The sequence below is a fragment of the Rhagoletis zephyria genome, unplaced genomic scaffold (assembly GCF_001687245.7).
Source record: "Rhagoletis zephyria isolate East Lansing unplaced genomic scaffold, Rhagoletis_zephyria_1.1 Rzeph_scaffold_00028, whole genome shotgun sequence".
In the NCBI taxonomy this organism is placed as follows: Eukaryota; Metazoa; Arthropoda; class Insecta; order Diptera; family Tephritidae; genus Rhagoletis; species Rhagoletis zephyria.
In genome coordinates, this window is record NW_016157112.1 from 589951 (window position 1) to 615813 (window position 25863).

At 36.7% G+C, this 25863-nt stretch overlaps 2 protein-coding genes across 2 annotated transcripts in view; one reads left to right on the top strand and one right to left on the bottom strand.

Annotated features, from left to right (window-relative positions):
• The window catches only part of Sema1a (semaphorin 1a), a 441797-nt gene that overhangs the window by 235503 nt on the left and 180431 nt on the right, over nucleotides 1-25863 (bottom strand). The window lies entirely within an intron of this gene.
• Nucleotides 17934-20401, top strand: LOC108363477 (larval serum protein 1 gamma chain-like). Its single transcript, XM_017616849.1, has 2 exons — nucleotides 17934-18160; nucleotides 18220-20401. Exons 1-2 carry the CDS (start codon nucleotides 17945-17947, stop codon nucleotides 20257-20259), a joined length of 2256 nt encoding a protein of 751 aa, XP_017472338.1. The 5' UTR covers nucleotides 17934-17944; the 3' UTR covers nucleotides 20260-20401.

A 25863-nucleotide genomic window follows, 5' to 3' on the forward strand; every position in this document is an offset into this window, starting at 1 on the left:
TTGAAAGCAAATTTGTATACCTGGGTGTAGCTGAGTGCGCAAAGATGCATGACACAATCTGTTGAAATCTAGAACTGGTCAGGGTTCGAATTTCACTGCAGGCAACAACATGCAAGTTAAATATTTTTTTTTTTAGTTTTCGCTTTGGATGCTTTTTCACGAATGCTTTTTCAGAACAAACGCGGTCATTTTAATATGCACGTAATTGAATTGAATATTTACCAATATACAGTACTTTGGTTGACGTTTATAGTAAGATCAATTACGTTTCTAATTGATTTTAATATTTTTTCTTCAGTGTAGTATACTATCTCTGTCACTGTCCTGACTGCCTGGCCTTAGCCTACTTGAATTTAATTTGTATGTATTTTTGAATAGGGTTGCCACCTATTTTAAATCGTATATTTATTTAATTTTTTGTTTAGAAAATTTATCTACAATAATACTCTTTACGCGTGCTAAAAGAAAGCTTTAAATGCTTTGCTTATATAGTTAGTGTTGTCCCTTAAGATATTAGTGTAAGGTTGCCATTTATTTTCGATTCTACAAAGTTTAACTAAAATAACTTAATAGGGATATTAAATGAGATGTATTTTTGAGAATTTTTTTTGGAGAAATATTTTCGTTGAGGGTGTCAACGGGATTTTTTGTATGTACATATGTTTGTACAGGCGGTACATTTGCACTCAAAATATGTACTCTTTAATAAGGCGTATTTGTTAGTAGGGTTGCCACCTAATTTTTCATGTCAAATATCCACAAAGGAGTAAGAAAGTCAGTTTATCCTGTGGAGTGAATTCTATGACTTTATGGCCTCATAAGCCTTTTTTTGTGGTGATTTCTGTTAGTCTCCTACTGAAACACCATTTAAAAAAAGTCCAAAAAATAATGAAAAAAATCTCCACCAAATCACTCTTTAACGAATAACTCGCGCTGCTAAGCAATCAGTGAAAGCTCGCTTGCAACTTCCACACTAACACTCTAACAACCGCATTATTGCTTTCACTCTTTAATGGGTCATTGGATCAGCGACAGCATTACAACTGGCTATGACTTTGGCTATGGCTATGTCTATGGCAACCGTTGACAGCCGTCGAATGAACGACCGAGAAAGCCATAATACAGCATTACAAGCGAAAACAACGAAAGCAGTAAAAGAAGTCATTGAAGTCAACATTACCCACCAGCGATCACCACGCTGACTGGCATCATTAAGTTTGAACAAAGGATGCTTGTACGCACACACATACACGCTTATGAAAGTTATGTGACTGCGCAAAGCTTAAGTGCAAAGCGTAAATCGTAAAGTGCGAAATGTTATGGCAGTCAGCGCCCACAACCACGACACCGCCAACACCACCACCACTACCAGCGTAACTATGTTGTTGTGATTGCTTTGAATTTGTAGAAATCTGAGGGCTCTGCATTTAGGCATATACAATGTAGGATTGTAGAAGAATCTATGCTCTCGAAGGTGAGTTGATCAATTACTCTTGCCGATACTTCAGCAGCGAACGGTAGGTAGCACCTCGCACAAGTGTCCATTATGCATGGAATGGGGTACATAAGTTCGCCATCTGGTTTTGTGAGAATTTATGCGCATTCAAGTTACACTTTCCCGCCGTATTTGTGCCAAACGCATGCAATTGGGGCAGCAAGACAAAATATGTACATATGTATATGCGACCGTAACTGGCAGGTATTGATGGCAATTATGTGGAGAGTCCTTTTGGAAATCATCCTCAACAAAAGTAGATATTTTCCTTGCTTTTGCTTCAATAACTGTTGTTACTAGCGCTGCCACAAAGACATCGATACAATGGTGGGCTAGTGGAACTGCATGATATGCTCTTCCCTATATGTATGTCCTTTTTGTGAACTTATTGTATGTATGCATTGAGGTGTCAGTATTATGCGGACTTATAGTTTTATATGCAGCTTTTTTGCCAGTGCTGTGCGTATTCAAATACATCGTAGGTGAGCCTGCCGTACTCGCGTACATTTAGCACAAGTTTGACAGAACGAAAATCGGTAGGAGAGCAGCAACAACTGTAAACTTGTGCTGAGTGAGCCTTTGGACCCAAGTTGCTTTGTATAGAATTGACAACCTTGTTTTTTGAAAAAAAAACCCCTGCAAAGTATAATAACAAATAATTTTTAAGCAAAAAACAAAACCGACTTCAATTCTCATATAAATATATATATATATATATATATTTCATGATCGAGTGATCGGATCTAAACCAGATTAGTAGTCACGGGCTGGGTTTAAGAGAAATAATCATCTTCTCTTCATTCGAAATAATTTCACTGACCATAGCATGGTATTAAATAAGATTATCTTGGTTTGTTGCCACAATTTTTTTTATGTTGCTGTGAACTTATATACCACTTACCGGAAAATATAAAAGAAACAAATTTTTGTTATTGTTGTACAGAAAATTAATTCTACTAATATTATAATTATGACAGTTTGTGAGTGAGTCAATGTGTTGGTCTTTCACGCTAAATCGGCTAAACGCATTTCAGTGAAGTTTGGCACAGACATAGATCGGTTATAGCCTGGATTAACATATATAAGAGAGATGCCACCTTTTTCAAAAGTTAAAATCAATCATTTCATAAGTCAAATAAAATATGAATGTCAAACTAAGGGAGCTAACTAAGCGATTTGTTGTGAAGTTACTTGTTAGGGGGGTTGCCACCTGTTAAAATTTTAAAATCGATTAATAATAATAATATAGATATACGAAATCCATTCAAAACCAATTTCTTACGAAAATACTCTTTAAAAACGAAATATTTTATTATGGGTACGAAACGAGAGAAGTTTAAGAAAGCTTTATTCCACAAATGTTTTTAAAAGACGTTGTCACCTGTTTAGAAATTCAAAATCAATTTAAGTAGCACGTATTTTTTAGTTTGAAAAATAATATCTAAAAGAACTAACATTAAATTATATAAGGAAAAATTTATTTTTAGAAAAAAATAAGAATAAATTTTTTTAGAAAAAAATATTTTCTAGATTTTCTTAGGAAAAACTATTTTTTAGATTTTTTAGGAACAAATATTTTTTGGCTAAGAAATATAAACTTTTTGGAAAAAAAAACTTATTTTCTAGGAAAAAACTATGAGTTAAATTATAATTTTTTTAGAATTTTTTTTTTTTTTGTAATTTGTTTTAATAGAAATTAATCAAAGTTTTAGGAGGCAGTTTTTTTTGCATATAATTTTTTTGTGTGATATCAGAATTGTATTATTTAGTCCACGACGAATAACTATTTTCAATTCAAATCACAAGCTTTTTTTTATTATATGTAGGCCTGTGGTCCTGAGTTGGTTAAACAAATAAATCAAGCATTTTTTGGGGAAAAAGAAAAATAAAAATTAAAATTTTTTTAGCAAAAAAGCACTGGAAACATTTTCTAATTAATTAAAATTAATGAACATTGAAGGAGAATTATTTTGTGTACAATTTTATTTTATCAGTCCTCGTGGGTTTTTTTTTAATTATATATAGGTTTATGGTCCTGAGATCGTTAAACAAATAAATAAATTAAATATGCGTATTAAAAAAATATTGTAAGAAGGATATCAATGGAAAGGTATTTAAGATGATTATAAGTGAGGAAAAAATTTGCAAAAATACTAGAATATAATTTTAACGAACTTACCGAACAAAAACAAATATAGTGTTTTTGAGAAAAAACAAAAAGGAAAAAAATAGAGCCCTAAAATTCAAAAAGTTTGCTTGTTTTGTCGAATCGAAAAATTTACCAAAATCTGCACCATAAATATTCCCATATGTATTTCGCTGCATCTTTTGACTGAAACTTTCAATACCAAGAAATTTCTCGCATCTTTTTGAGGCAGCAACATAGAACCCATAAATCGACATGAAAATTGAAGAGGATCTATGACACCATATTTCGCCTATAAGTTATACACACACACTCCAACCAGCGAAAATACTATGTAAAGAAGAACATGTAACCAGGTGCTATAAAAAATGTATTCAGCAAATCAAGCACAACATACTGCCACAAGTACATAAACAAGTACGTGCCCCAGAAAGCAACCACAAACGATTTAATTTGTGTCTCTTTTGGGGGTGCTAAATAAGTTGGAATAGTCAACGAGATACAGATAACCATACAAATTATTCGAATGTACTCATAGCAAGTGCATTTCTCACCCACACCCATGCACACACACACACACACACATTTGCACACACATACACACACACATTTGCAGAGTTGCACGTGCAGCATGAATGAATCTTTGCCTCAAACGGGCTATTCGCCTCACAAGCGCGCCTTTGAAAAGTCGCAAAAGCAAGTTGCATTGTACTTGAGCGTTGTAAAAGAACTTCAGAAGCAAATTTGATGGAAATATGAACGCGGAGAGCAAAGGAGGGGCAAAAACAAAAAAGCTTTTGGATAAATGCCATGCCCAGCGAACAGAAAAAAGCACAAATTTTTGTATACTACGAGCATATGTGCAAGCATACCACATGAGTGCACGAAAGCGCTTGGATCAAATCGAGCCACCGAGCATTCGCTTGCCTGGCAACATTGCATGTGGTGCAAAATACATGTAACACACACACACACACATACACACACACACACACACACACATGCACATAAATACCGAGTTGGGCTTAAAAAATCGCTAGCTACAAACAACTTGGAGCTGCGCGCAAAAAAATATTGGACACAATTTTTCTAGCTCTCCTAACAGCAGCATGAGAACAAGCAGGGCATAAACAAAGCCGTAGCAACAACAGCCAACAAATGCGGAATTGCGGAAGCAACAACGACAAAAAGTCGGACAGAAAACTCTATAGTCGAGTGCATGCATTGTTCGTCTGTCCGCCTTTGCATCCTCCGTTCGTCCTTGCTGCTGTGTGCTCGTCCAACTGATCCAGTGCTACTGCTGGGCACTTTCATATCTGGGTTAGCAGAAAAAAAAAATACTTTTAAATCCATTTTGTTGCGAATGTGTGCAGTTGAAATACGCATGTTTGTGTGAGCGCGTGAATGTATATTAGCGTTAATTTGCGCATAAAGGGTGACCGAAATACTCGTTTTTTTGTAAAATGTGAAAAAATTTAAATTTTTCCATTCGTCAGTTTATTTACGCAATAATCATTTCTGAAGCTTCAACTTGATCCGATCAACAATCCCTTTAGGCATTTGACGACCGGAGCAATTGGCTGGCTGGTTCTAAACCACGCAGCGCCACTGTGGTGACCAGGGACCAATAGGACACAGTAGATGAAGCTACAGACTACACAGAATACAGCACTCCGGACAGCGACCGGATGTCTTCTGGTATAGCCACAACATCATTTAAATGATGAGGCGCAAATGCTCCCCGTTAGGGAGTACTACACAATGCTCTGTAGATTTTAGAGTTATCGACTTAAGGTAATTGAGAGCGGGGGTCAGATTTTCGCTTTTGTATTCCTTAAAAATAAATGAACGCAAGTATTTTTTTTCGCACGTCAATTAGCTGAAAGTAAAAATAAACATAAAAAATATTTTCGCTCCTGGCTTAAGTTGACGTGTTGGGTACCGTCATAGACCTGGTACTTAGATTGTCCCAGTAGCGATTTTTTTAGCCTCTTCTCCTAACCGGGCCAGGGCAGAGAGTGCCCCTTTTCTATGCCACAGAAGCGCTCTGTGCCGATTAAGGAGGTTGATGCTCTTTTCTTCGAACGTATATCGGCAATATTGTTTCCTTAAAGCTCAATATGACCCGGAATCCAGAAAACGCAAACTCAATTGGCGGACCAAGGGTATTCAGCTTATCAAGGTACTGTATCACCAGTTTAGATGTTAAATGTTGAGATCGGAGGGTTTCAGCCCAAAAAATTGTTATATGCTTTCCAATAAGCTCCGATTATCTCAAACTCGGTAAAAGAATACACACATCCCGGAACCCCGCTCAGTCAATGCGCTCACCACTGGCGGCGGCTCTTCGTCTTTCAAGTCATGCCGCTTGCCTAGACTTATCGGAAGTGCATATACTTTAAGGTCTCGCATTGTCTAAACAGCTACATGACCTTATGGATAAACGTTTGATTATTTGAAGAGCATGTTTGTGCATTGAGCTATCGCGAACAAATGGAAAATAGGAGTAAACAAATGTTAGGTAAAAAACCTGGGGCTATTTGCGGGGACGATTTTAGCAGTCCGTATCGAAAATAGGTAATTAGCTCACCCTGTTTGTTAAAAAATTTATATACTGCATGTATAATATGTGTATGTACATATGTAATGTATATTTTATTGGATTATTTAAATTTTTTGTTATTCGTTTTTCGTGAATTGCTTACCTCGCTTTGGACTAAGTCACATTTTTACCATTTTTCTATTGCAATGGAGCAAAAGTGTTGGCAAGCGTTAGTTTATTTTTAACAGCTCTAATTGTAGTTTTTGTTTTCAGTGTAGCTCTCTATTCTGATATTTGATGTATCGCATTTTTGCAAAAGCGCACATACAAAGCTGCAAGTGGCTCGAGAGTGCATTTGAGATGACAGCGATTTGAGAACAAAAGCAATTTGTGGTGAAAGTGGACGAATTAAAAATTGATTTCAAAAAACATTAAGGTTTTTTGAAAATCTGCAAATCTGCCAAAATATTTATTTTTTTTTTTTTTTTTTCTATAGATAGATATTTTTCACTATTTGTCAAAATGAGTTGGTACAACTAACAAACATTGAACGCCAACTGTCCAACAAAATTGAACAGCTGCAAAGCACTAGGTCTATGACCTCAGCCTACAACCCTTAAAACCAAATATTTTTTTTGTATAGTTTATATGTACATACATATCCTTGTATACATATGTATATGTGTGTATGTATGTACATCAACTCCCCTACCTGCTAAGCACATGAACATAAACAAAAGCATAGCCATTTCATGCTTTAGTTTGTACTTTCAACATTTTAAGCTACCACTTGCATTTTTATTTGTTGGATAAAGTTTTTGAGCATTTCAGGCTAGCGTTGGCACAGCGGGGTAGCGGCTTATATACGCATACATATACATATCTACAAATTTACATATTTATATCTATACAAAGGTATACATATATTAACACAAATAAATAAAAGTATGCACTTCCAGGATATGCTTATTCAAATGGACATGCACATTATGGTGGTCCAAAAAAAAATGTTTTTTCTCAGCCCCGTATTTCTCTTTTTGAAATCGGTTAGCATTTAACCTTACCGCTGCACAGTGCTTCAAAACACCGTGCTTAAAATTTTTCACACAATTTGATTATTATTATTTTTTTTTAATGAAAATTTTTAAAACTTAGAAGAGGCCAGTTGAGCCCGATTTTTTAATTTTTATTTCTTTATATTAAACACTAAAAAAAAGTTACAGAAAAAGTAGCAATTTTTAAGAGCATCGACACTCCTGTTCCAGTTAATAAATGTTCCATAATAGAAATTAGTTGAAAACAATTGTTGGGGTTCCATTCAAAATGGCTGCTTTTTCTGCACTTTGTATTAAAAAATGTAATATTAATTAAAAAATTGGATTCAACTAGTCCCTTGCTAAATTTATAAGTTTTTTAAATATAATAATAATAATAGATTGGCGCTTACACATATGTTAGTTTTTGGCCGAGCTTCTTCTCCTTTTTAAATATAAAAATAATAAAATTTGAACCACTTTGCGATGCACAGTCCACCGACTCCATACAGACAATTAACAAAAATTGGAGTGATCGCAATTTGTTGGAACTTTACTCCTAAAAGGATTATATCACGGTAATTTCAAATCGAAATCAGTTTTTTTTTGTTGTATCAAAGAACCGATACTGACATTCACAGAAAATGCTTTCGTTTACTATATATATACAGATAGCTAAAAAATACGAAAAAAACGGCATGTGGGCACTTTCTCAAAATGGAATATTTTTGCGATGCGGAAAAGGAAGGGTGATATTTTAATTTCCCCTGGTAATAGATGGTTGAAATCACCATATGCTGTAAAAACATTTTAGAGCGTTTTAAGAGGTTTTTTTGTCTCTAAATTTTCAGAATTTTAGGGTTTTAGCATCTTCAAATATGGATTTACTTATTACTTAAAAAAATATTTTTTTAATTTTTTTTATGGTCCGCTGTGGTGTAGTGGTAAGCAGTGCGCGCTTCCACTCCGCATCGCAAAAAAAATTATAGAAAAAAGGTCTTTTCTTAACAGCGGCCGTCCCTCGGCAGGCAATGGCAAACCTCCGAGTGCATTTCTGCCATGAAAAGCAGCTTCTCATAAAAATACAATCGCCGTTCGGAGTCGGCGTAAAACTGTAGTTCCCTCCGCTTTGTGTGACAACATCAAGGCGCACGCCACAAATCGGAGGAGAAGCTCGGCCAAACACTAACATATGTTTAAGCGCCAATCTATTATTATATATTATAAGTCATACAATTTTTTTAATTGAATTTTTAGCTTTCAGATGAAAACAAAAAGTCCAAATTCTATCACTTTTAATTGTTGCATTTTTGTCCACTTTCGGACTGCACTGCACTGTGCGTCGGCGCGCACAGTCTTCATAATGCATTTTATTTATATGGGGAGAATAAATTTTTGTATGGAATTGCTATGAAATCATTAGATATAAATACTATATGATCGAGTATAAAATCACCCTTCAAAAATATTCAAACAATAAAATTCTGATGCATGTTTAACTTTATAATTTTACTAACTACAAAAATATACAAAAATTTTCTATTTTATGTGTTTATAACCCATCACACACGATTTTTTTTTTTTTTAATAGTTATTATTAGACATTTTCTCTAATTCTGTGTGGTGGCACCATGAAAATTCCAAAAAGTTGATTTTTCTGTGTATTTTTTGACCGCCCTAACATATGTACATATATGTATGTATGGTATATGCATGTTTGAGGGTATGACCAAATAAAAGACCAAAAAAAGCATGCCAGAACAGCAAACTAAACAATAGTATACAACAATACAACAACAAAGCCAGTACATAAAGCAAATACAAAAGGCTTAAAAGGCTTAAAAGGAGAGAGGTAAAGTGTCAGTAGAGTAGAAAAAAGTACGGAAGGATGAATTTGCAGCTAAGAGGTACAGTTCGTTTCCTCTGCATGAATAAATGAAAAACAAAAAAAAAAAGCATCAGGGAGGGAGGGGTGTAGTAACTAGTATGTATGTATGTACTGATAGGCAAAGAAAAAGAAAACTTGTTATCATGTGTGCTCACTTAGAGTTGCTATACATATATTCTTTTACATATACATATGTACAGTGGCATGCAAATTAATTGGGATAGCTCAAAACTTGTATTAATATTTCATAGTACAGACTTAGATAAATGAAAATTTCAAACAAAAAAGATGTAGCCTATGCACAAGACTAGGTTGCTATACCGAAACCTCTGGAATGAATTGAGATTTCGGATGGTCTCAACCCCTTTTTGATATGTAGGCAACAAAGCAGCTACCACCCAGAGGATCGAGTTACAGACTGTACCAAGTCATGATAAGAACGCGGTGAGAGATGCCACACTTGATGTAGCTCAGAAGTACAGGAAACTCTTCTGCCGCTTGAATCCAGAGCCGCCTCGTTTCTGGCTAACTCGTCGTCCATTTCGTTTTAGTGATACTTATGGGACTAATTAACGGAATAGCTGCTCAGTGGCTCATCACTTATTATCTGTAACACGAGTTGTTATTACCCACGCGGTACGGACAACAAACGAAGTGGTAAACTACTTCTCCGAACGTACAGTGAAGGAAATTGCTCTCCAGACGAGACAGAGACGCTCGCTAGAATTGGGAAACACTGAAGTAAGGCGAAAGCATCTTAAAGGCGGGCGATGATTCCAAACAAAATGGCTGTTGTCCCCAAGCGACGATGACAGTTTATTTATGGTCTCTTTGCCGTGGGTATGTGGTGGTCTAAACTTCCGCTCTGAGGCTTTAGATTTCTATGAACAAACGGGTAGGCTTGATGTGGCTGCCTGGATGGCCACGAGTGCTATACACTTGAAAGGTCTGCATATGTCAAGATTGCCGCACCGACGACATTACCCCCACCACTTATCCCGCGAACCTAATTCCGCTCACAGCCAAAATCCTTCTCATGCTCCGTACGACCAGGGTGTTTCGCGAGGATAGTTCGCTCCCAAAGCATACGATACGGTAGAGCATTTCTTTGAGACCATATAATTTCAGGAGGCAGAATGGTTCTACTATTTCAGAGGAGGAGATTGCCGTAGTCGACGCTCCCCTTCTCCCCCCTAAAATAATTATGGGTCTGCCGCGCTTGGTTTCCGAGCAAGCCAGGCGATTACGACATGAAAAGTGAAACCCCAAAACCTTGGCTCAGATAAAAGAGGTTTTTAAAAACAAATTCAACCAAGCCCATCGGGCCGCCCTTGCCACTCAATGGCAAAAAAAAAAATTGGGCGTAGACTGTGGCCAAGCCGTACCCAGCATAACACTGATCCAATCGGGTTAAGTCTACACGGTTGCAAGGTCAAAAGTCGATCTTAACGCCATCAATACCTTAAATGTCTGCAGGCAGGTTGGTGGTGATGCCTGGATAGCCTCGGCAAAAGGGCAGGCTGTCATCTCCGAGATTGTCGCTAGACAAGTCAAGGAAGACACCCTTAACACTCTGTATCGCCTTTATGAATTACTCAAAAGATCTGTTAGTGCCGTGGCCAATGTAACCACTGAAGTAAAACCTATTCATAGATACGATGCCTATTATGTAATAGTTGAAGGAAGTTGTCTTTCCGGTGTTGGTAAAAACGGGCCTACTGAGTTGGTGCCGTCGATGTACCAGTTATGAGTGCTCTTCAAAAGATTACTTCTTGATTGGATCTTGAGATCACGTTGACCTTTAAACATTGCGCACACGAAATCATGCTCCCCTAATTGCATTCCACATTCCATACTCACTGAGACAGATTTTTTTAAGCAATCCTTTGTGATTTCCCAACCTCAATTGCCATAACTGTGCTTTTAATTTCATACCATTGAATAGAAATTATGTGGGACATAGCCAGCTACACTTCATCTACATGTAAGCACTATTAGTTTGCCGCATTTATTGTGCTCCATTCAGCGGAAATATGCCTCAAAAGGGCGCATAGAAGCAGGCAATCTGTTGGCCGATGCTTTTTGTTTAACAACCGATTAGTGGGATTTGCGCTTATTTGAAATGCACAAAGCATGTTTGGATAATTGTACTTGAAAATCGTGTACCAGGAAATTCACCAGCAAGCATGTAAAAGCTTAAAATGAAGGGCGAGAGATTACATACATGAATCTTTCGAAAGCGTATGACGCATTTATGGTTGCGAGGGCTGGCATTTTTTGCGATTGAACCCCTGAAGCTACACACTTGTACTGAAATTACGACTCCAGGCAAAATATTCTTTGACTACATTGCTCTGCAATTTACGCAATACATCGTTTTTATGGAACAAAGAAAGCTAGAGGCTATAAACTGTATAAATGTGAACATGTTACAATTTTAGGTCAAATACTTATAAGAACACTTGCCCAAAGAAGCCACCATTGATATTCAGATAAGCAAAGCTTTATGTAAAGTGTCAGGCGATGGTGAGATGATACTTGGTTTCAAATTACTTGGCTTAGTCTGGGATTATAGTGTACTCGAACGAGGACAAAGAACGAGAGAAAAAATATCGCTTGGAATATTCAGATACGGAAAGTCCCCCTAATGTAGGGCTGCCAGAAGTCCTGGTTTTCCAGGATTTGTCCTGATTTAAACAAATTGTCCTGGTGTCCTGGTCCATACATAAATTGTCTCGGTTTTTTAATGAAGGTCAATGCAGACACCCATCAAATTTTTAGCAGATTTTTGCATTAAAAAAAAACAGCATTAGTAGTTGAAAATCAAGAATGAAATATTTTTTTCTAATATGTTGAACAATAACTGGTGAGTTTATTTCCTTTCTGTTTAGTTTATTTGATTAAAATGTAATTTTGTATATTCGAGCGAATGCCAAAAAAGTGCAAGTTCCTGAACAGGTACTGGGCTGAGGGTCACACATAATCTATGCAGTAGATAATTCTAGTCGTTAAAATCTCTTCCAAAAGGCCTTTCTGAAAGTCATTCTCCTTCTTTTTTTTGAAGGGGGTTCTGCTTTTGCTACTCAAAGACGAGCTTCCTGAAATGCTTTTGTAGGACATTCTTCTGAAGGCCTTTTGAAGAAGTTCTTTTAAAGCTGTTTTAGTTCATACAAATCATATTTCTGTAAGGAATTTAAATATTTAAGGTTCAGATCAAATAAATTTTTGTTGAGACTTAAAGTGCTTATTGAATACTATTTGTAATGCTAAATAATATAGACATATACTTAATTACATTCGCGTAAATTGTAAATAGGAAACCCCTTTCTAGGAAGCATGCAGCGAAGCACTTTTCCAGTCCTTATTCGGTAAGTCTTTTTTTATGTTATGCATATACAAAATGGCAGAAATGATCATGAAACGCCTTGTAGGATGTGTGTAAGTTTGCTAATGGTAGTAAGGCAAGCATTCAAGACCACGTTAAAAGCGCCAAACATTTTTACGAAGTTAAGCCACCGTCAAGAGATTTCTCTTTCTGTTCTTTTGTGATTAAAAAAATAATAATCAGAATTTGAGCGTTTCATCATCATCAATCATTCAGTTCTACGGATTGTGCCACAAAACTACATTGCTTATAATATCAGAAAATACTCCAAAATAATGCAACGCCAGAACCAAGGAAACTGTATTTATAGGGAATAGGTGCCCTGGTCGTTGGGTTCAGGATTATGGCAGCCTAATGCAACAAACAACAAGGGTAAACGATAAGTAGACCAGTAGTAATAGGCAGATTAACTTGAAATATCATGAGCTGTTATATGAGGAAACCAAGAATTTCTAAAATTTTATTGGATTCCTTTTTCGAGTTCCGAGTGTGAAAATTCTGTTCGGCATACCTTTGTAGGTCTGAGCACGTTAACCTTAACAAAAATGCTGACTAAAAGAGGCTGATTTATTTCGTCGCGATAGAGCTAAGTCTTAAGCAAATACTGCTTTTCTCTCTGTCTAGCCCAAAATACCGACAGCTGGTAGAGGTCAGCAAGTTTCTCTTATGTTGACCTACTTGGTTGACAGTACGTTTTGCAGATAAGGTACGTTCTAGTGGACGTATAGTCTAAAGGTGTAATTCTGGCTAAGGCAGCGAAAAGTCTTTCGTAAGACAGATGGAAAGATCGTTCGCAAGACTTTTGTTATTCTGACACAAAAGTCTTAGGAAAAAGCACTCTCATCCACTTTTTCTATTTCTTTCTCAATTTAAATTTCTTTTCAATTTTAGATGTTATTACTTTAAAAATAATAAGAATATATATTTTTTTAATTTTATTTAATTTTCAGGAACTTATTTTATGTATTTTTTTTATTTCAAGTTTTTTCCTTTAATTTCATTTTCTTTTAATTATTATACGGTATTCTTTAAAAAAGGGGAATATTTTTATAAATTAAATTTAATTTTTAGGAACTTATTTTATTGTTTCATTTTGTTTTTTTTTTCTCTTATTAGTTTAATTTTCTTTTAGTTTTTTGATTATTTACACAAGAAAAATATTTTTATAATTTCATTTAAATTTTAGAAACTTAGTTTATTTAATACTTTTTTGTGAATTTCATTATTGTTTTAAAAGAACATATATTTTTTACATTTCATTAATTTTTTGGGAATTTATTTTATTTATTTTTTCTCTTTTTGGGTAAATTTTCTTTTCGTTTTTAGATTCATTGTTAAAAAAGAAACATATTTTTTTTAGTTTTTAGATTTTATTGTTTAAAAATAAGTATATTTTTTTCTATTTCATTTAATTTTTGGAAACTTATTTTACTTATTTACACTTTTTTTAAATTTAATTTCATTTACTTTTGTTAATTTTATTCTCTTTTAATTTTCTGTTGGTTTTTAGGTTTTGTTTTAAATTTAAAAATAATATTTTTTTCTATCTATTTAAGTTTAAATTACTGTTTTCTTCCTTTTTGATTATTTTTTTTCTAGTTTAATTCTTAAAGTTTGTTATTTTAAGAAGAGTAAAAATTTTACTTCATTTAATTTTGAAAATATTTTTATTTATTCTTTTTTTAGTTTGATTTTCTTTTATCAATTATTAATATTTATTGTTTTAAAAAGAAATGTATATATATTTTTTAAATTTAATTTAATTTTTAAAAACTTATTGCTAAAAGGCGAACAGCCTAACGCTAAGTAACGAGGAGGTCTTTCAGTTAGTCTTTCGAAAGACAGTGAAGAGCTTTTAAGATAGTTGCCAGAATTCGAAAGATTGTGGTGACTTGAAAAACTGTTGCCAGAATTGCCCTGTAAAACTCTACCAGAAGCCTTGCGTCTGGCCTCTAATTTTAGCCGCCATACCTTTTGCCTCTATAACCGCCTAAGCGATTTTGGTCTTCTACGTACTGCACCCTTCTTCGAATCCAAATTCTTCAGAAGCCTAATCGAGAAAAAGTTAAAAGCGCTCTTATGAACCGAATGCGAACATTAGAATAGTATCCCAACTAATATAGAAAATTTCTATTTTAGTTGAAATTAAGTTTATTTTTTTCCAACTTGCGTATAGGTTGCATTGCACCACAATTGCGTTAGTGCCACATATTGGAAGTGCTCCAAAACTATAAATAAGTTTTCTTTGCCAAATTGGAAACCATAACTACAACTTTATGCTAGCTGGCGCGAACTATTGCACACCAACCAGCCCCCAAATCAAATTCGTCAACTCTTCTTTAAGAAAATTAACATAATTTTTTGCATCCTTGCACATTGCCGCAAGAAACTTGTAACTTGCACAGCACTAGCAACTGGTAAACTTGCAATAACTTGCAACTAATAAAACCGCACCACTTTACTGGCGGCGGCTGCACTGCACCTGCTGATTGTTTGCCGGCAACAAATAACAATACTTTAGTAGCGTCAACGAGTTAGCCAGCCCAGTTCAGCCCAGCCAAAGACAACAAAGAAACGTGCCACCGAGCAATGCAGCAACTTTACAGCAGTGGAATAACAAGAAGAAGAAAATGAGAAAAAAACACACAACAACACCTACAGCAACTAAACCACCAGCTGTTCCGCAAGTAGACACTCGAAGCTCGCTCCTACTTGGCGGCTCACTGGCTGCGGCAGTTGGTCAAGGAATTTATTGCACGGTAAGAGCGCGCGCGCAAACGCAACATGCAATTAAATTTAATGAAACCAACTTTCTTGTGCGCACACTTGCTTACGGTTGTTATCGTCAACCATGCTCCCTAACCCCAGCTGGCTTGGCCTAGGGTTCTACCGCGTTATCAGCAAAGGTGTAGCCTTGTATCATTTAACCCTAGGCAGCAGCTAGCAGCTAGCAGCTAGCAGCTGGACATACGGAAACAAATCGCAGCGTTGCAATTGAAAAGTGCTGCGAAATCCATTTGTTAGTTCGCGTAAGCAAGGGAAAGTGTTTGTGATAAAGTGGCAGTTGCATTTGCAGTGACGGCCTGTGCGGAGAATATCTATGGCAGTTAGTAGTTGAGTAGCAGTCAGCTAAGGGGCATGTGTTGCAAACAATATACAACTGCTGCATTCGCCAAATGAGCTTCGTTGGTTGCGCTTCTTGATTTTTACTACTACTCGACTCTGCCGCCGACAGCGAAAAACTTTCTTCATTTTATTGCGGATTTTAAGTGTTTTAGTTTTTCTGTGTGTGTGTGTGTGTGTGTGTGTGTTTTTGCTTTTGTTTTGCTTCCTTGAATTCTGATAAATTTCACATACTATTGCAACTTACTCATATAAATTTATAAACTCCTATAAAGTCATCCACAAAAAGTTCAAAATTAAAAACAAAAAAATAAAGGTTGCTACCAACGTAGGTACCTAATATGTCAAACTAATAAAATTTTAAGACAAAATTTTGCGAAACTATTTAATTACATTCAAACGTACAGCATAAAGGCATACACAAAATTTTTTAAATTTTAAAAAAAATTTTAGGCATCGCTACCAGGATTTGAAAAAAACCTATTTTTTTTATCGCAAAAATTAGACAAAATTTTTACTTGAGATCCGATAAATTTGACATATCATTGAAACTTATTCATATAAATTCATTTACTCGGTGAGTTATAACTGATCAAAGCCAAATTTCTTTCGAATTTTTGCGATAAAGAAATCAAATTTTTTAATTAATTAATTTAATTTAAATTTTCTTTTTTTAATTTTCGGTAGACGTCTTTATTTTGTACGAAAAACTAAATAAATCGGTTTCGCATGATGTTAATATTATAAGGATCACCCTTATATGTAAAATTTTCTACAAAAATGTGTTTACGCTCAGTTAAGTCTAACATTCAATAAAAAACCTTTGATTAATGGTGAAATTAATTATGAAGAAGCGGGGAAAATATCGTCTTTTTTGCTTGAGAAGAAAGAAACACACATAGATATATTCATCACCAGGTGCTAGACGCGATACTACAAATATGTGTATGCACGTCTATGCTTCCTTCTTCTGAATATTGCCTCTGATAATTTCCAATTATTTTCGTCAAATTAGATTTATGTATATCAAGTGATTTTATAACCTTTGTTTTTTTCATAGATCTCTTTGTCAGAGGCCGTATTTGTTTCTTCTTATCAGTTTCTAATTAAAACTTGCAACCCAATTTAAAAAGCATAGCAAGCAAAATAAGATTTGAGATGAATAATGAAACAATAGGGCAATTCATTTAAATGCCTCGTAACTATTAATTAATTTTTTATGGAAAACCAGTTTATTTACGAGAATAATATTATAATTTAATTTAGCATACTTTCAAAAAATGTATTAAAATGGCATTGTGCAGCAAAGCCAGCACGAAACCAAAGGAATTTAGACTGTAAAATTATGTCAGCAATTTCTAAAAAAACACCCATTCCTAAATGTCTGGAAAATTTTTTCACAAGGATTTCAAAAGTAACATCACTCTTGTGCGGTTAAAAATTATGAAGAGTTTTTGTTTTACAACAACTATTTAAAACAAGTAATTTTTAGCAAAAAAAAATAACCGACTTCAATTCTCATATGAAAAGAATATATACATATATTTCATGATACAATGATCGGATCTAAACCAGATTATTATGGGACTCGAAATCGGTTGACGTGGTCCAAAGTTATGCGGTAACATACATAAAAAAAATGAATTTAAAAATATTCCGACGAACTGATAACCTCCTCCTTTTTTGGAAGTCTGTTAAAAAGTAATAAGGATATGTTTGAAAAAATTATATATTTTTGAACCAATCATCATCAATCAACCATCATGTCTTCTTGAGTTTGGTTTGTATTAGAGATGGGCACGGGACTAAATATTTAATCCCGATCCCGCCCATCCCAAAATTAAATTTTTTAAGTCCCGAACCCGCCAATCAAATTAATTTTAAATAATAAAAATAATAATGAAAGATCTGGCATTTTATTATTTTTTTCCTTTTCGTCTCAATAAAACATTAAAAGTGCATATTTCAAACATCGTTTTTAATGAAGATTTTGTGAATTTGCCAGACACAACTAACCAAAATAAATAAATATCAAACAAGCAAACAAACTTTCACATGAATTGAACTGACAGCATTTATGTTTGTCAAATTCTTATCAGCTCTATAACCTTGGACTTGATACCTGATTGCTTATCATCTCTTATGGTTTATGCTGGCTGTGCAGATAGCTTGTCGCGTATATGCAGGTCAAATAGTGCACAATAAAATATGAAATTTGCAATTTTGTGCTAATTTCTTGTACTTTTTGTTTTGGTTTGCACCGGTGAGAGCCTTGTATAAAAGAAACAAGCGGTAGCCTAACAGCAACCAGTCTCCCCGAGCAGCATCAAGATGAAGCTGTCGCTGGTATTCTTAGCCATAGTTGGACTTGCACTAGCAGCCGCACAGGTGTTGGAACCTACCAGACAAGTCAAATATGCCGACAAATCGTTTTTGGAGAAACAAAAGTTTCTACTCGAAATCGTTTATCGCATAGAGAACCCGCTGCTGTTCGAGGAGTATATAAAATACGCACACGACTTTCACTTCGATAAGGCTGATTACACGGTGAGTTTGTAGTATAGATGGTCGGGAAAAGTATGCTCATATTTTTATTTTCCACACAGCAATATGACCACCCCATGGAGTTGTTTGAGCGAGCGCACAAAGCTGGCTATCTTCTGTCGAGAGGAGAGTTCTTTGGCGCCATGGTGAAGTCGCACATTTACCAAGCTTGGGGTCTCTTCAACTACTTCTACTATGCCAAGGACTTTGATACTTTCATGCGTGTGGCTAGCTGGGCGCGTATGCATGTCAGTGAGGGTATGTTTGTGTATGCACTCCATCTGGCTGTCATACACCGCGACGATTTCGAAGGTCTCATGCTGCCGACAATCAATGAAATTTTGCCCCATCACTTCTTCAACAGCAAATTAATAATCGAGGCGAAAAAATTCGATTACGATATGTGGAACAAGCTTGCTATGTTGAATAAGGAGTACAGCGGCTATCTTGATGCGAACGACAACAGTAAAATGAGCACCAAAGACTGGAAGCCATGGCAGTGGTGGAAGTTGTTGGGATTGAGTACACAATGGTTTAAGATGGAAACTTATCCGCTGCGCAAGGATGTCACATTCATGAATATGCTGAAGGATACGCACATGTTCTACATGCCCACCGATTACACACGCAACATAGAATATTACAATGAGCACACAAAATTATCCTACTTCACTGAGGATGTGGAGTTGAATGCTTACTGGTACTATGCCAACATAGATTACGCCTATTTCTTGAACAGCACCAAGTATGGCTTTGCGCAGGAGCGTCGTGGCGAATACTGGGCTTATAATTTGCAAACAATGCTTGCGCGCTACCAATGGGAACGACTATCGCAAGAGCTTGGTGAAACGCCCGAGTATTCGGGTAAGGACACCTACGAACAAGGCTACAATCCACATCTCATCGGCTATAATGGCATCAATTTCGGTTATCGCCAGAATGATTTCGATTATAAAAGATACAGTAATTTTGGCCAGTTTAGCATATTCATGAGCTATTATAGGCGCGTGACCATGGAACTGGAACAAGGTCATGTGACTACCAACAATGGCACACTCATCGATCTGCGCCAACCGGAAGCCATTGAGGTTATGGCCAATCTATTGGAAGGTAATGCCGATTTATTCGACTCACGCTTCGACACATTCTGGCGTGTGTTCTCACACACATACTTTGCGAATGCAGATATCGATGCGCAGCACTTGGTACCGCATATCTTTGTCAATTTCGAGACAATGCTGCGCGATCCCTTCACCTACAGCTACTACAAACGTTTCTACCAAGTTATCTCCAAATTCAGTTCGTACCTGAAGCCTTACACTAGGAAAGAATTACTGCTGCCAGGCGTTAAGATTGACACTGTGGAAATCAGCGAATTGGCCACCTACTTCGATCTCACCGATTTTGATGTCAGCACACTTTTAAGCGATAAAATGATGTTCGTTGATGGTCAGTTTGTTTGGGATAAGTCTCTAATGGCGCGCCAACAACGTCTCAATCATCAACCATTCACTTTCGATTACACCATCGAGTCGGATAAGCCACAAAAAGTAGTCATACGCGCTTTCCTCGGCCCAAAATTCGATCAGAGCAGACGTACTCTCTCCTTGGCAGAAAATCGTGAGAATTTCATTGAAATCGATGAGTTCATCTATCAGCTAAACGCTGGCAAGAACACCATCCAGCGTAATTCGCAGCAGCTCTACTGGACCATTGGTGATCGCGCCACTTACACCGAGCTCTACAAGTCAGTGATGATGGCTATTGAGGGTAAGCAACAGTTTGCACTGAATGCTACTCAGCCCCATTCTGGTTTCCCCAATCGCCTTCTACTGCCTCAGGGTTGGGAAAAGGGCTTCCCAATGCAGTTCTTCTTCTTCGTTGCGCCCTACACGGGCACGAATGAGCATTTCCCCAGCTACGATTACACTTCATACACGAGCGGCATTGGTTCGGGCAAACGTTACATTGATGACATGCCTTTGGGTTATCCTTTCGATCGGCCGATTGAAGAGGAGGTGTTCTTTGTACCCAACATGCTGATGAAGGATGTTAAAGTGTATCATAGGGAAGGATTAGAGAAATTTTTCAATTTGCAGTAACTGGCTGTGCTGTACAGGCTGCGGGCTAGTCTGGCTAATTAGAATGGAGAGGAAACGCTTAGTGAAACGTAGCTTTCACACAAACGAAATCTGTGACAGAATTTTACAACACTGTCTGTAAAAAAATATAAAATTAAGTAAAATTTTCATTCCACGATAATTTTCTAAAATGTTAGATAATAAATAAAAACGGATTACTTTCACATATGAAAATTTCTGTGTATGTCTTGGTTACTTTGACAGTAAGTGAGAGCTCTAGTTATTCCATATATGCGGGGGATCAAGTTTTTTTTTGTTTTCTTCTAAAACTATGGTGCATGCTTTAAGCAAAACCAAGTAAGTCAAATTTTATACAGAACTTAAAAATATTCAACAAATTTTCAGCTTAATTTTAAACTTTCTGAATTTTTTAGAAAAATTTTGGGTATGAAGGTACATCGGTTATGTAACTGTAGTTGTAGTTCGTGTTGATTTTTAAAGATTTTTTATTGCTGACGGCTTTTCCATCGTTTCACCATAAAAATGAATTTATAGTAGAATTAAATGCACAAGACCGGTTGCAACCGAAATTAGATAAACCAACGCTATATTTTATAAATAAATCAATAAAAATATCGATAAGAAAGTCGATAAAAATATCGACAACAAAATCGATAAAAATGTTGATATTAAAATCGATGCCCAAATCGATAATAATATCGAAAACAAAATCGATGAAAATATTGATTATTATATTGATAAGTTCCGAAAATATCGATAGAAAAGTCGACAGCAATATCGATAAAAATTATGATAACGAAATCGATAACAAAACCGATATAAAATAACGATTGTTATATCGATAAGTCCGGAGAATTCCGAAAATCTCTAAAATTCCAAAATAGTTCCCAGACTGAGTCTCTGTGTCTCTCTATCTATGTATATCCTTTACTCTATAATTACTTTTATTTTAATCTTTCTTCCTCTATCTTCATCTTTACTTTTAACGGTATCCTTATCCTCATCTATTTTTTTATATTTATTTTTGGTTTTACTTTTATGTTTATAATTTTTTTTATCTACATATGTACATATTCCCCTCCACCTTTGCCCTTATATAAGTAAAGTGTTTAAATTTACCTTGGTCTTCATTTTTGCCTTTATCTTTACGCAACTTTGTTTTTGTTTTTATCTTTACCTTTCCCTTTATCCTTTTCTTTATCTATGTACGTACTAACCTTTATTTTAATTCTTGTAGTGGTCTTTTTGTGTTATTCTTTAACCTTTTATTAGCCAGTTTTTGTTAAATTAATACCATGTACATACACTCAAGAAGCACTTGTTTCAGCCCCAACCATTTCCGTTGGACCATTCCGTGTGCAATTTCCCTTGAATTCCGCGCGTATTTTCGCGTTTTCCAGCCTAAATCTACAGCTATAAAGACAACCGCACTTTTGCTAAGCAATGGGTCATTCGTTGTCCACCCCTTTGCTATTTACTTTGTTATTCAAGGTGAGGTAAAGACTGACCAAATAAGCGGCCAAACCGCCAAACAACTCAGCTACTTGGGTTTGGAACTTACTTAATCTTATTTGGAAACAGAGTAGGGAAGAGCAGAAAAGGCAAAGTTCTCAGAACTTTTAAGAGCTAAATGTTGCAAGAAATTTTTTACGCTTAAACAGAGGTTAGGTATGTACAAATATGTATATTCAGCATCACTTGCAAATACAATATCAAAACTTGCTTACACTTGTACTTGTTACAAAAATTTCTCGATTAACTAGACCAACAGTCAGCCGACCATAACTAATGGAAGGGAAAAATTTTTTTCTTTTTTCTTTTTGCTAGAGGCCAGTATCGAACATTTACATTATGAGAAAATGTGAATTAATGCGAACAATTGTTGGCTGCCACAACGGTGTCACAACGGTACTATTTTTATGGCTTCTCTGTGTATGCCCTAACCACTCTGATGCTCTTCGACGTCCTTGGCGCTACATGCAACTCAATAAGAACTGTATTCGAATTTTAATATTTATTTTTGCGGTTAAGTTCGAACGGAATGCAATCATCTACTTGCCACATTTTGTGGCGCATATGACAAATCAACCGCATGCACAAAGGCACACACACACATACATACTGTATGCTCGATTTCAAACATGTGCAACTTTACTTTATCGTTGTGCTGCACTCATTTCATTAGAATTGTGCCTATATAACAGTTTTATGTTTGCTTGTATGTATGTAAATATGCAATTGTCAGGTTAGCTGCTTTTCGAGTACACTACATATTTATGTAGGACGTCAATCCCAAGTGCAACAATAGTAACTATGACTTTGTGGTTTCATTAATAATGAATGCTTGTATGTACACAAACATACATACGAATTCGATGCTGTGTGGTCACAGTAGGCCTATGATGTGCTGTTGTCATACAATGAGGCTGAGTAGCGCGATTAAATGCAGGCGAAATTATTTTATTTCAAACCTGAAGGGCCGCCGTTAATGCATGCCTAGCCAACCAATGCAACCAGCCGATCAGAGGTGTTAGCGAGGCATTGGTAAAAGTTCGCGGTAACAAAACTGACAAAGCAATTTCAAAAATGTATTTACTGGATGTAGCTGTTGCAGCTGAGCAATTATGTTTTTGAGTTACAATGAGGTAATAAATATGAGGAGGATGAGCAGAAGAAGTTCGCGCTGCTCATGGTAATACATTTTTTTTTTTTTTTTGGAAAACTCAAAAGTTATAATTTTTGTATTACCTCTACAAATCCCAAAGCCACGTTGCGCGGTTATTTTTGAACTTCGTCAAATGAATTCGTTTTGATGCAGAAAGGTCATTTGGTCTCATATTTCTTACAATTCCCAAAGCATATCGACGAGAACGGCACGCCAAGTAGGTACTTGAGCTTATTTTATTTATATCCGGTCAAGTAAATTTCGCTTTCATGACTTAGTCCGGCATATGAACAACCTCATTAGCGTACAAGCAGACCTTCTTTAAACCGATTCAGGACAGAGCCGCGAACCGTCTTTGACCTATGGCACGCGGATAATCCCATCAAGAAAATGCGCTCTGCGGTTTCCTCCGCGAGCCCACAAAGCCTGCATTCCATATGTGCAGAAAGTCACAAATTTCCAAGTCAGTGGGCTTCATGCATAAAAAGTTAGCTTAAGCTCAGACTCAACTTTTCCACTGATGGATTGAGCTTTAGTTCAAGAATTTGTACTGAGAATCTAGTCGGAGCTTAAGTTCACTTTTTATGCATAATGCCTAGTATCTTGACTAACAGTATCCTGTAAGGTAGCCTGTAAGAGTCCTAAGACCCTCTCGACTAAGTTTCAAAAGTTGTCCAAAATTCCTCTAGAGACAGTTAAAAGTTTGGGCTCCGATGAGCCACAGGTTTTGCGCGAGCGTGAACCTTTTCTTTGCCATCAAAACTGTCATGTGGTGGTCCGGACCAAAGGATGCGCCTGTTGCGCGTGCATAATTAAATCAACAGCTTTGCAGTTGTCTACAAACCTTGACGTAGGTTTGTCTGACTGTCGGCCGTGCCCATATTTGTCAGTGGGCTTAATGTCGGGATCGTCAATAAATGATTTAAAGCCTATAAGTGGCCTTGAAGGTCTCCCTTTCCTTATTCCTACTAACTTTGCTAAGTCTCAAAGCGTTTCATAAAGCCTCAGTTAGTATGGCTAGAGGTGGAGTGTATGTACCTGGTATGATTCCGAGCGACTCCGTTAGACCGGTGCACATGGCTCCTGTAATGGCTGCATAGACCAATCGGACCCAGGATCCATAGCACAATACTAGGTGAATCTCTCGCTTAGCTGTATACCAAAAATATAGAGGGAAGTAAGAATGTTAGTTTTCTTCCGTCAGAAAAAATTTACTATCGGAGACACCACACTAAGGTACGATTGGAATATAATACTGAGCAAGTAGTTCTGGTCGGCTGGTATCGAACCCAAAAACAGGTACTTGGAATTAGCGATGGTAACGGTAGCAAATATTCAATGCCCATCCCGCTCCTACCGTAATTTAGTTTTCAGATCCCAAACCCGCCCATTCTGTCGTTTTTCAGAATTGTACCGCAGATCCCGCGGTCCCCGAAATCTATCACCGAGATTAATTCACGTGACTTTCAAATTAGTTTTAATTAATAAAAAAATTATGAAAGACCTGGCGTCTTGAAATGGAATGGAATAGAATTGCAGGAAAAACCAAAAACAGATTTTTCCAGCACTCAGGCAATATCGCAATATGTATTTAAGGCCAAGAGACAGCATTTAGAGGAAAGTGATATGTAGTTGGGGGCGGAAATTCCTTGCTCCTCTGCAAACTTACCAGACTTCTCTATGAATTTTCGCAGTTTGTTGAAGAAAATGTACCTCGTCCATTATCAGTACATCCGACCCAAAAATGTACCGTCTGAGTCTGGCGAACTATCCTCCTCCTCCAAACACGATATATATAGTGGATCGTCGATGATGCCTAGGGTGACCATATGTCGTCCCACTGGATTGTGCGCCATAACCAGTCCTATCAGGGCTCGCAGATCACTCCTTTGTGTGATAAGAAATTTTGCTACCACCCCGTCAGGCCTTTTCAGGAAACACCAGGTGTCAATATTGCACCAACGGTTCTCATGAGTTTTGTTTATGAGAACCTTGATGCTTGCCTTAAAATTGGCTCCGGTGCAATTGGGCGCTCCATAGAACCACAGTTTGCCAATTCATCCGCCAGTTCGTTACCTTGAACACCGTTGTATCCTGGCATCCCTTGTGTGTGGTGTCACCCTCATTCCATCTTGTAACGGAGTTCAGCCGTAACTCACATTCCTGGACTATCTTCCAAGAGGTGCTAGCGGTTCCCTGGGCAGCTTGGCTGTCACTGCAGATCCTGATTTTATGTACGCGTTAACTTTCATCAGTTATCCAGTCTGCACTTTCAGTATTGCAAAGACCTCCTAATGAAAGCGGTAAAGCATCTTAAGTTACCGTCCAGATGCTATCCAGCTCCAGTACCGTTTTCAGTCTTTCAACCGTCGGTATAGAAAGTTTTCACTGAGCGTCCCAAGAGAGTGTCTGGATCCCTCCATTGTTCACTTTTGGGAAATCTAACGACTTACTTTCTTCCAAATGAGGAAGAAAAGGATATTTCTCTGACAACCTTCTGATTGACTAGCGGTGCCCAGAACTCCGATCGTCGTCCCACAGACCAAAAGAGCACAGTCGACACATTGCTTTCATTGGCTCCTCTTGGATCGCTAAATCCAGAGGCGGCAAATTCAACATAGCATTAAGTGCCGGGGCTGACGTTGTAGTCATGGCGCCCGAAATGCCTATACACACGCTCCGTTGTAGCCTATTTAAATAGCACAGAAAGCGTGGTTTGACTATGGTTCTGCGCCACCATACTACAGCAGAATATGCGACAATTGGGCTGACTAGAGCTGTGAATATCCAAAATTCCATTGCCGGTCTCAGACCCCAGGTCTTGCTTAAGGTTCTTCGAAACTGTCCGAAAACTTTCAGCGCTGGATTTACCTTCAGCTCGACGTGAGTTTTCCATGTCAGCTTCGTATCTAGAGTTACCCCTAGATATTTCTCATCCA

Bases quoted from the DNA above. Each gene is read 5' to 3' on its own strand.
- LOC108363477 (XM_017616849.1), top strand. From the start codon at position 17,945: ATGAAGCTGTCGCTGGTATTCTTAGCCATAGTTGGACTTGCACTAGCA. The intron at 18,161-18,219 runs GTGAGTTTGTAG...TTTTCCACACAG, and splicing joins TCGATAAGGCTGATTACACG to CAATATGACCACCCCATGGA.